The sequence below is a fragment of the Hemiscyllium ocellatum genome, chromosome 7, assembly GCF_020745735.1.
Source record: "Hemiscyllium ocellatum isolate sHemOce1 chromosome 7, sHemOce1.pat.X.cur, whole genome shotgun sequence".
Classification (NCBI taxonomy): domain Eukaryota; kingdom Metazoa; phylum Chordata; class Chondrichthyes; order Orectolobiformes; family Hemiscylliidae; genus Hemiscyllium; species Hemiscyllium ocellatum.
The window spans coordinates 7,539,373-7,551,808 of record NC_083407.1 but is presented as its reverse complement, the minus strand read 5'-3'; the positions used below and the strand labels follow the sequence as shown (position 1 = coordinate 7,551,808).

At 43.8% G+C, this 12,436-nt stretch overlaps 1 protein-coding gene across 1 annotated transcript in view; it reads left to right on the top strand.

Annotated features, from left to right (window-relative positions):
- catip (ciliogenesis associated TTC17 interacting protein) overlaps positions 1–5,340 on the top strand; it is an 83,183-nt gene extending 77,843 nt beyond the window's left edge. The window contains exon 10 of the mRNA XM_060827724.1: positions 5,119–5,340. Coding sequence (XP_060683707.1) covers positions 5,119–5,340 — 222 coding nt within the window. The remainder of the gene's footprint in view (positions 1–5,118) is intronic.
- The last annotated feature ends 7,096 nt before the right edge of the window (positions 5,341–12,436 follow it).

Genomic DNA, 12,436 nt, shown 5'->3' with positions numbered 1-12,436 from the left:
ACCCTTCCTATTCATATACCCATCCAAAAGCCTCTTAAATGTTGCAATTGTACCAGCCTCCGACACTTCCTCTGGTAGCTCATTCCATACACGTACCACCCTCTGTGTGAAAAAGTTGCCCCGTAAGTCTCTTTTATATCTTTCCCCTCTCATCCTAAACCTATGCCCTCTAGTTCTGGACTCCCTGACCGCAAGGAAAAGACTTTGCCTATTTATCCTATCCATGCCCCTCATAATTTTGTAAACCTCTATTAGGTCACCCCTCAGCCTCCGACACTCCAGGGAAAACAGTTCTATCCTGTTCAGCCTCTCCCTGTATCTCAGATCCTCCAACTCTGGCAACATCTTTGTAATTCTTTTCTGAACCCTTTCAAGTTTCACAACATCTTTCTGATAGGAAGGAGACCAATTTGTGAGGGTTTGGTGTTTGTTTTAAAGTTGGAACAATGGATGCAGCCTAGGAGGGCTCATCTCTTTAGGTTTAATTTTAAGCAGAAGCCTTTGGGGTTTCAAAAGAATTGAAAGCTTCAGTGAATGTCTCCCAGCTGCTACGTCCTCTGAATTTTCTCTTAATGCTTTTTCCTCCTGGATTGGAGAACTGCATGTGAGAATCTGTGTCTGAGTTTGCCTTTTTACTGAGGAGTGTGGTTATGGGACATTACTATATTGGAACAGTTAATTAGTAATAGGTATTGTATCTGTTATCCTGTTAAGTTTTCCAATAGTTGTTATTCCAAATTCCTCTTTCTTTTGTTTGTGTATTAACTAAAGCATTTAAATAAATTGTGTTTTGCTTAACATCGGGTAGTTTGACCAGTCGCAACGTATCTGGAACCACGGCACTTCCCACCTACCTTTAAAACAAAAAAAAGTTAGGGTATAGAGTACATTCTTAAAATAAATTGAGGGAGTCTCGTCGATAACGAGCGATAAGGCAGGAGAGTGAGTTAAGGGATCAGCCAAGAATGTATTCAATAGTGGAGGAATAGGATCACTTACATAGAAAATAATGGAACACATTAAAGGGGGGAGGACTCAGCAGAGATTGTTAAAGTTTCCAGAACAAGTAATGGGCAGAGTATGGAAAGGCTCAGTAATCTAACTTCAGGCACAGCAGGTAAGGGGACAACTAGGAGAATGGGGGTGAAGAGCTTATGCTCAACATGTCCACTCTCCTGCTGTTCAGATGCTGCCTAACCGGCTGTGCTTTTCCAGCACCACACTTTTTGATACAGGACTGAGGGTGTTGTACTTAAATGCCAAGCATCATATGAAACAAAGTGAATGAGCTTGTAACACAGATTGAAACTGGGAGGCATGATGTTGTGGGTATCATGGAGATGTGGCTGTAAGGAGATCAGAGCTGGGAGCGAAATACCCAAGGAAACACATCCTATTGAAAAGGCAGGCAGATGGGCCAAGGGGTTGGTAAGAAATGGAATTGAATCAATAGCACGAAATGAAATAGAGTTGGAAGGTGTAGAATCTGTGCGGGAAAGGTCGAGAAAGACCCAATGGGAGTTGTGTACAGGCCTGCTCATGGAAGACAGGATGTGTGGAAGAACATAAATCAGGAGTTAGAAAAGACATGTAAAAGGACTATAATAATAATCATGAGGGACTTCAGTACACAGGTGGACTGGGAAAGTCAGGTTGGTAGTGGATCTCAAGGAAAGAGATTCGTAGAATGTCTATGGGATGCTTTTTTGGAGTGGCTTGTGGTAAAGCCACTAAGGAACATGCAGTTCCGGATTTGGTGAAATGTAATGATGCAAACTTGATTAGCCTGTGGAAGTAAAGAAGCTCCTAAGGGACAATGATCAGTATCATCGAATTCACCCTGTAGTTTGAGAGAGAGAAGACTGAGTCAGCTGTAATGGTATTACAATTGAGTAAAGATGTTGTGAAACTTGAAACGGTTCAAAGATTTACACGGATGTTGCCAGGGTTGGAGGATCTGAGCTACAGGGTGAGGCTGAACAGGCTGGGGCTGTTTTCCCTGGAGCGTCAGAGGCTGAGGGGTGACCTTATAGAGGTTTACAAAATCGCGAGGGGCATTGATAGGATAAATAGGCAAAGCCTTTTCCCTGGGGTGGGGAGTCCAAAACTAGAGAGGCATAGGTTTAGGGCGAGAGGGGAAAGATATAAAAGAGACCTAAGGGACAACTTTTTCACTCAGAGGGTGGTACGGATATGGAATGAGCTGCCAGAGGAAGTGGTGGAGGCTGGTACAATTACAACATTTAAAAGGCATTTGGATGGGTATATGAATAGGAAAGGTTGAGAGGGATATGGGCTGGGTGCTGGCAGGTGGGACTAGATTGGGTTGGGATATCTGGTGCTGTACATCTCTATGACTCTATAACTACAAAGACATGGGGAGGAGCTGACCAGAGTTGATTGGAACGGGAGCATAGCAGGGAAGATGGTGGGGCAGCAGTGGCAGCAGTTTCTGGGAATAATTCAGGATGCACAGCAGAAATTTATCACAAAGAAAAAGAAACATATGAAGGGGAAGATTACTTAGATTAGATGACTTACAATGTGTAAACAGGCCCTTCAGCCCAACAAGTCCATACCGACCCTCCGAACAGCAACACACCCAGACCCATTCCCCTACGTTTACCCCTGCACTTAACACTATGGGCAATTTAGCGTGGCCGATTCACCTGACCTGCACACGTTTGGACTGTGGGAGGAAACCCACGCAGACATGGGGAGAATGTGCAAACTCCACACAGACAGTCACCTGAGGTGGGAATTGAACCGGGTCTCTGGCGCTGTGAGATGAAGCAATCATGACTGACAAGGGAAGTTGGGATGAAAGAAAAATCATACAATGTGGTGAGGATTAGCGGGAAGCCTTCAAAAACCAGCAGAAGGTAATTAAGAAAGCAGTAAGGTGGGGAGTGGAAAAGATGAAATTTGAGAATAAGCTAATAATCTAAAAGGAGATGACAAGAGCTTTTTTAGATACTAAAAAGTGAGAGGGAGGCAAGATTGGACCACGGGAAGATGAGGCTGGCAAGATAGAAATAGGAAACAAAGATATGGTAGAGGAACTGAACAGGTACCTTGCATCAGTTTTCACAGTGGAAGAGCTGAAAATGTGTTGCTGGAAAGGCGCAGCAGGTCAGGCAGCATCCAAGGAACAGGAAATTGATGTTTCGGGCATAAGCCCTTCATCAGGAATGAGGAAAGTGTGTCCAGCAGGCTAAGCAGAGGAGATGACCTGGGGTGTGCAGTGAGAGAGGGACTCACTGAAATCCTTGTAGAGGGAGGAAGAGAGCTTCTTCAAGGAAGGCATCCTTGCAAGAGGATTCGCAGTAGGTTAAAATCTTCGAGGAGAAAGTGAGATCTGCAGATGCTGGAGATCAGTGCTGAAAATGTGTTGCTGGAAAGGCGCAGCAGGTCAGGCAGCATCCAAGGTTCAGGAAATTTGACGTTTCGGGCATAAGCCCCTTCTGCTGGACGCACTTTCCTCATTCCTGATGAAGGGCTTATGCCCGAAACATCAAATTTCCTGTTCCTGGGATGCTGCCTGACCTGCTGAGCCTTTCCAGCAGCACATTTTCAGCTCTGGTCTCCAGCATCTGCAGACCTCACTTTCTCCTCCCAGTGGAAGAGACCAACAGCATACCAGAACTTTATGAGAGTCAGAGGGAAGAGATGAGTGTAGTGACCATCACCAAGGAGGAGGTGCTGGGTATGTTGAAAGGTCTGAAGGTAGGTAAATTATCCGGACCAGATAGACTGCATCCCAGGGTTCTGAAGGAGATAATTGAGGAGATTGTGGAGGCATTGGTGGTGATTTTTCAGAATCAGTGGAGTCAGGAAGGGTCCCAGAGGACTGAAAAATGGTCAATGTAACGGCTCTGTTACATTATGCCAATTTTATGCCAGGAAAAATAAATCACAAAAGAGGAGGAGAACAACAACAGACCCCCCTTCCTAGATGTCACAGTGAAACAAACAATTAATGGAGAACTTCAGACCAGCGTCTACAGGAAAGCGACACACATAGACCAGATATTTAATGACAGAAGCAATCATCCCAACACCCACAACCAGAGCTGCAACAGGACATTATTTAAAAGGACCACAACACACTGCAGCCCAGAAACTACAAGCAGCTCAGTAGAAGAAAAATACCTATACAGCGTATTCAATAACAATGAGTACAAACCCAAACAAGCAGACACAACATACCCAGAAACTCTAGCCACAATACCATACGTCAAAGACATCTCTGAATCGACCCACCAGGCTACTCTGACCCCTTGGCGTCATGGTAGTCCACAAACCTACCAACACGCTTAAACAGCAGCTGATGAACATGAAGAACCCCATACAACCAACCAACAAAATGAATGTGATTTACAAAATACCATGCAAGGACTGTAACAAACAGTACATCGGACAGAAATGCAGAAAACTAGCCACCAGGATACACAAACACCAAAAGACATGACCCACTATCATTAGGGTCAGGCTATATCCTTGATGTGTTTTGGTCTGACCCATAATAATTGATGAAGGGATCAAGGGTTACAGGAGGAAGGCAGGAGAATAGGGTTAAGAAAGATATCGAGTGTGGTGCTGGAAAAGCACAGCGGTTCAGGCAGCATCCAAGGAGCTATACTTGCTGTAGTTCTCCAGCACCACATTCTTGACTCTGATCTCCAGCATCTGCAGTCCTCACTTTCTCCTAAAGAAAGATATCAGCCATGATCGAGTGGCGGACCAGACCAGTTGGGCCAAATGGCTCATTTTTACTCTTGTGGCCTTCCAGTGGAACAGGTTTGATGGGCTGAATATGCAAAAATGAGGACTGCAGATGCTGGAAATCAGAGTCTCGACTGGAGTGGTGCTGGAAAAGCAGAGCAGATCAGGAGCAAGAAAAATCGACATTTCGGGCAAAAGCCCTTCATCAGGAATGATGAAGGGCTTTTGCCTGAAATGTCAATACCCTTGTTCCTTGGATGCTGCCTGATCTGATGGGCTGAATAGCCTACTCCAGTTCTAATTCTGCCTCTACCTCCACACGCTTGTATTTTTGAGAATGTAGGATTATTTAATGTATCCAAATGGCTGGTTAACACATCTCTTGTCTTTCAGGAGGCACTCAAGGCTGACTACAACAGCTACCTAAGGCACCACCCAGAGTTGAGATCCTTGATGGCTGACTTCCTAGAGTTTCTCCTCCTCCGGAAACCAGAAGACGTCGTTACCTTTGCTGCAGAATATTTTGCCCCTTTCTCCACCTCACACGCAGAACAAAACACCTTCCTGACCTCAAACAAGTCAAGCCCCTTCAAAGAACAGGAAGATTCAAAATGAAACGTTTGTTAATATACAAATTGCTTTGCAGCCACTGACGTTTATGTAGCACCTCAACACATTAAAGTAGTCCAAAGTGCTTTTTACTTCATGTGCAATTTGGCAGAATGCCACATGATATCCAAAATGCTTGCTCGTCTTATCTCAATGCACAGCTGCAAATCTCAAAATCAAAAGGTGAAAAAAATCCATAAGTGGATATGTGCCAAGATTTGTAAACAGTTACAAAGGCTAGTGGCGGGGAAACCAAAGATAAGAATTTTAGTTAAGACATTACCAGTCCAGGGTTAGTGTGGAACATTGGCAATCCACAGATCTGCTGCTTTCTCCCAGGTTCTTGGGACCAGAGTGTAGATAAACCATGAGGTACTTACATGAATCCCTATAAAAGCCCATTGGAAGGGAACCAAAAGCCATGGCCTATCGTGATGATTTTTAAAAATAGGTGAAAACAATGCACTTGACACCACCTTAACTATCTGATGAGATTGGTAATCAGGCCATTGAAAAATCAGGCCTTTTGAAAAAAAAATTTCTTTGCTCCGTGAAAGAATTTTAAAATGTGTGGCACTGGGACAGCACAAGTCAGGTAGCAGCAGAGAGTCTATGTTTCAAGTATAAAACCTTCATCAGTTCTTCCCCTATTGACCCAACCAGTACACCTGCACAAACAAAAACCCTCTGATCTCCAATCCTCACTTTTTCCTAGTCATTGTAGAAAAGGCCGCTGTCTAACCCGGCCAGACTTTCATTCTGATGAAAAAGATGATGAAAAAGACTTGAAACTGATGTACTGTGACTGTTATTCAATGCTTACACCCGCAAGGGAGGTGAATATTCTCCCAACTGGAAGTGGATCATACCTGGATTTCTGGTTCAGGTATGACCAGCACTTGGACACTGGGGCCAAGGATCTGCCAAGGACCCTGATATTTCCCAGGATTCAACTGGGAAGTGACCTTTGTCAGAAGGGTAGGTTAATTGGAGGAGGAAAGGGCCATTATTAGCAAGGTTTCCTTCAAGCAAATTTAAAGCTAAGGACAAATATTTCTAATTCAGTTAATCATTTCACTAATATTCTCTCAAGTGCGAGAGCCTTATTGACTCAACCTTATTGACTCAATGTTTGTTACTGAATTGCATATATTTCTGGTCACCACCAAACCAGAAGGGTGTATAAGATGGAGGGTATTGAAAAACATTTATCAGGATGTTTCTTGGTTATAGGGGATTTTAAGCTACAGAGTAATGTTGGATAGACTGGGCTTAAATGTCACTAGAATGCAAGAGTTTGATGGGTGACTGGAAAAAAATTGAATGGTATGATTATGGAAAGTAGAAGGCTTGCCTCATCAGGATGGAGGGGCAGGAAGAGTTAAGGAAAGTTCCCTCTCCCACCAAAAGAGAGGTGGGTGGAATATGCTGACAGAGGAGGTGGTAGTAGATAATAGCATTCAAGCAGCAGCTTGACACCAGGAGGAAGGGAGTAGAGGGATTATAGATCCTGCAAGTGAAGGTGGTTTTTGGTTTTAATATGAAAGAACAATGTTACTGCAGGCTTGCAAGGCTGAATTGCCTATTCCTGTGTTGTGTAGCCCATGATGGCAAGGTTTGGTTTGGTAGTTTTCTTACCAAAGAAGGACCTGGTTTCAGGTCCCACCTGCTCCAATAGTGGAATGTTGCTGACTAGGTTATTTGGAAACTAAAGTCATTTGCCTTTACCTGCTTCAGTTAATTTGCAGTGGGTAACCCACTAATGACTGACAAGTGAGCATGGCTATGTCCCCACATGGGGACTATTGCTCTCATCCTCCTAAAGAGAAAGGAGGTCATGGACCTAAGAAGGTCCTTGCTGTTTGAGGACCTTAACACTTCCCTAGTGAAGGAGCTGCCTAGCCAGGGGTGGTAACAAACCTGCTGTCATGTCCATCTTCACATTGTGTCCCAGTGAGGAGGCTTTTACTCCCCCAGGTATAGTGGGGGAGTTGGAGATTGTAATTGGCCATGTCTGGCTACTCTGCAGTTAGTTTTCTGCCAGCTTGCTTGCCAGAAGGTGGGTTAAAGATTAATGCAATTAGACCAGAAAACACACACTTGCACAAGTGGTTTAGGACAGCAGTGGCTCTGGTTAGCACTGCCACCTCAGCAGCAGGGTGAGGTTTGATTCCAGCCTCTGATGAGAGTCAGTGTGGAGTTTGCACAGTCTCCAGTGCCTGTGGGTTTCCTCCCACAGTTCAAAGATGTCCAGGCCATGTGACTTGACCATTCTAAATTGCCTAGTGTTGGGTGTTGGGTTACTCCAAGGGTCAGAGTGGACTGGTTGGGCCCAAGATCCTGTTTCCACTGTAGGGAAACAAATTTTAAAATAGGTACCAAAATTAAACCAAGTTTGGTCACTTGTCCTAAAGTGATAGTACAAACCCCAGAGCATGATAGTAACCCTGTGCCAACTTCAACTGTTTGAGATAGGTGCATGTATAGGGAGCCAGAATTGGATTAAAAGCACTACCCAACATGGATATCAAAGCTTTATTCAAAAATAAAAACATTTCATTAAGTTAATTCACAATAGAGTCTTGAATGCTGATTTAGTGGGTCCTCTGGAGACAGAATGCTGCAGCATTCTGAACTTCTTGGCTGGTGATGGTACGTCTCTTGTTGTAGAGAGAAAGCCTGGCAGCCTCAACAGCTATCTGGTCAAACAGGGATGATGATAGCTTCATCTGCATCAACTCCTTGGAGCTCCCATTTCCTGGATGTACCTGTTAAAAAGGGTTTGAGTGCAGTAGAGTTGCAGCACTATACTAGAACTCAAGGCTAGCTATCAGCTACAGATGAATTGTAGGCCAGGACTTTAATAGTGGCATAGAAAGTCATATCAAAAAATCAAGTCCAACAGGTATATTTGGTAGTACTGCTTAGAGTACTACTCCTTCAGATAAGGAGTGGGACAGAATAAGAATTAAAAGTGGATAGGTACCTGGGACTTTTGATGTCATGGCAATTTGAGACATGGCTAGATCAGGGTGAGGAATGGATGTTGCAGGTCCCAGGAGTTAGATCTTTCATTAAGAACAGGCAAGGTGGTAACAGAGGGAGAGGTGTGACCTTGTCAAGGCCAGTATAACAGTGGCTGACAGGACTTTTAATGAGGTAGTGTGGGCTTTGGTCAGAAACAAGAGGTCACACTGCTTGGAGTTATTAAATATAGGCCTCTGCAGAGTTCCATAGAGGTGGGAGAGGATTAGTAAAAAAAAAATTGAGTAGGGGTGAAAGGAACAGGATGGTCATTATGAAGGACTAACTTCCCCCAACATATACTGGAATTGTAGCATTTCCAGTCAGATGGATCAGTGTTTGTCTAATGTGTAGAAGAGGGTTTCCTGACAGTATGTTGAAGGGCTGATAAGAGGAGGCCACACTGGATCTGATGCTTGGTAGTGAACCAGCCAGGTGTTTGATTTAATGAAAGTGAACCCTAGAGCGTGACCATAATTCAGTTACATTTAGTTTAGCAATGGAAAGGATAATTACATGCCACAGGTCAGGGGTTATTGATGGGGCAAGGGCAGTTATGCCATCAGGATGCTTAGAATGGGGTAGCAAAATGCAGGGATGCAGATAATGGAAGTGTGGAGCTGGTTTAAGGAACAGGTAGTGTCCCCTTGATAGGCATGTCCATCAGGCAGGGAGAAAAAAGTGATATGGTAGGGAAACATGATTTGCTACAGAAATTGCATCTTTTGTTAGGGAGGCTGGTGTTGAGGGGCAAGATGGTTCAGGGGAGGTGATAGTTCCTAGCTGATTTCTAACATTTAAAGGGAGTTCATATCAAAGAGGACATGAACAGTCCTTAGCAAAGAGAATAAAAGAACCTACAAATTTTTGATTGGTGAGGAAAAGAGAATTAGGGTAGGAATAGGGCCAAAGAAGTGGGAAGTTTAGTGTGGACCCTGTGGAGATCAGGTGCTAAACAAATATTTCTCATTTGTTTTCAACCAGGAAAGGGGAGAATATTGTAGAGAAGAATGAGGTATGAGATATTAGACTAAAGGATGGAGATTTGTTCTGCACAGGTGTTGTCTACTTTCACTCCTATATTTGATAAGTCCCCTGGGCTGGATGGAATTTATCTGAGGATTCTCTGGGAAGAGGGAGTTGGCAGGGCCTTTGGCTTTGCTATTTGAGTCATCATTGTTTACAAGTTTGATACCAGAACTTGAGGATTGCAAATATTGTGCCCTTGTTCAAGGGCAGTAGAGATGACCCAGGTAATTAGACCTGTGAGCCTTTTGTAGGCAAGGTTTTGGAAAGGATAAGAGGTAAGATTTATCTAGCAAGCAACAATTTCAGATAGTCAACATTGTTTCATCAAGAGCAGGTCATGTCTCAAACCTCAGTTTGAGATGGTGATTAAGCATATAGATGCAGGTAGGGCATTTGATGTTATACATTGACTTCAGTAAAGCCTTTGATATGGCTCTGCATGGTAGGCTGTTGGAGAACATGCAGAGGCATGGAGTGTGATTTAGCAGTCTGGATTAGAAACTGGCTTTCTGAAAGAAGGCAGCAAGTGGTGGTTGATGGAAAATATCAAGCCTGGAGTCTGGTTGCTAGTGAGTGTGCTGCAAGGATCTGTTTGGGGGACCACTGCAGTTAGTCATTTCTATAAGTGACTAAGGTGGATGGATTAGTAAGTTTGCACATGACATTAAAGTCAGTGGAGTGGGTAAGAATGTTACAGGAGGACTTGGATAAATTGCAGAATTGGGCTGAGGTGGCAAAGCAGCTAAATGGGAGGTCATACACTTTGGGAAGAATACAGGATAGCAGAGTATTGGGTCAATGGAAAGATTCTGATGGGGGGGTGGAAGATGTGCAGAGGGATCTTGGAATCCATGTGCATAGATCCCTGAAAGTTGCCACCCAGGTGGCTAGTGCTGTTACAGCATATGGTGTGTTATGTTTCATTGGTAGAGGGATGGTGTTTCAGAGCCACAATACCATGCTGCAGCTATACAAGACACTGATGTGGCCACACTTAGAATATTGTGTACAGTTCTGGTTCCCATTTCAGGGAAAATGTGGAAGCATTGGAAAAAAGGTGCAGAGGCAATTTACTAGGATGTTGCTTGGTCTGGAGGAAAGGCTGAGACTTGGGTCTGTTCTCATTGGCAAGGTGAGAGCTAAGAGGGGATTTGATAGATGTGATCAGAGGATTAGATAGGAAAGTATTTCACTGTCTACCCTATGTCAGGTTAGATGAGGGGACATAACTACAAATTAAGGAGATAGATGTCAGAGGCAGGTTCTTCAGAGTGGCAAGGGTGTGGAATGTCCTACCTGGACATGTAGTCAACTCAGCCACATTTAAACAATCCTTAGATAAGTACATGGATGATTTTAGGATAGTGTAGGGGGATGAGCTGAGAATAGTTCACGGGTTGGCACAACATTGAGGGCCAAAAGGCCTGTTCTGTGTTGTATTGTTCTATGTTCTAATTGCATGACACCAATCTGCTATAAAAATATTGATTAAACCTAGGTTTGTTCAATACATCTGTCATGCAATTAAACCATCTTTTACTACAAGTTGTGGGTCTTTGATCCTGTTCCACTAGTTACAGGAATGAGCAAAAGTAGTGTCCAAATAAGCCTGTGTACTGTAACTAGATGTTATTTTTAAACCCTTCACCTCCACAAATCATTGTGAACAATGACAACTTTGAATGGGCCAAATGGTCACAAACTTTCTGCCAAGCAGAAAATCCAGTCCCCACACCTTCACCTAATCCCTGCATTAGGTCTAGTCCACTTAAGATTAGCATTTTTGGGCTGTGGAAGGAAACTGGAGCACCAGGGTGGAAACATGGGAAGACCATGTAAGCTAGAGTCATGAGGCTGGAATTGTACCTGGTGCTGATAGGTAATGCTAGTCAGTCATGGTGCTGCAAAGGCCTAGAGTAAATAGGGAATGTCTAAGTACTGGTCAGAGGACAGTGTAGTGTTAGTCTTTCTAAAAAGAGGAAAAAAGAGGCAGGTACTGGGGAGCCTAAAGAAAATTCACTAGGTTGAGGGGAAGAGTGCCTGGCCTGATTAGAGTAGACTATAGAAAGCACTTACTGAAGCCGGTCAAATGGAAGCAGTTTCCCGGAGGGGGGGGGGGGCAGAAAAAAAGAGGAACTTTCCCATTTCTGTTCAGAAGGGTCATTATGTTTATACAGAGGGACCTTCATGTACTCAAGTTCGTAGCTTTCTGGTATTGTATGCCAGGTGTAAGAGTTAGGAATGGAGCCATTTCACTATTTATGCCTGCTATATTCACCAAGATCAACTCTCCTCAAAAGCCACAACTATCTATCCCTGAACACTGGTCCTTCCAGATACTTGTCTCAAGACAGTAGAAACAATGGTAGTCATGTCAATTTGGTCCCAAATGGGACCCCTCACTTTAAAGTGCTCATTACTCCTGGATAAGGAGCTTCAATGTTTCTACATTGAAAGGACAGCAATGGCTACAACAGGATCCTGACCAGGTGGGCCAGTGGGCTGAGAATTGGCAGATGGAGTTTAATTCAGATAAATGCAAGGTGCTGCATTTTGCAAAATCTAATCTTAGCAGGACTTATACACTTAATGGTAAGGTCCTAGGGAGTGTTGCTGAACAAAGACCTTGAAGTGCAGGTTCATGCTCCTTGAAATTAGAGTCTCAGGTAGATAGGATAGTGAAGAGACATTTGGTATGCTTCCCTTTATTGGGCAGAGTAAGATAAAGGAGTTAGGAGGTCATGTTACAGCTGTACAAGACATTGGTTGGGCCACTATTGGAATATTGCATGCAATTCTGGTCTCCTTCCTATTGGAAGGATGTGAAACTTGAAAGGGTTCAGAAAAGATTTGAGGTTGCCAGGGTTGGAGGATTTGAACTACAGGGAGAGGCCGAGACTGATGCTGCAGGAAAACAGGCAGAGGGGTGACCTTGTACCTCCATGATTTTATAAACCTCTACATGTTAAAGTAGACAAGGTATTTTCCCTGGGATAGAAAGTCCAGAACTGGAGGGCATAGGTTTAGAGGGGAAAAGAGGTTGCCCCTT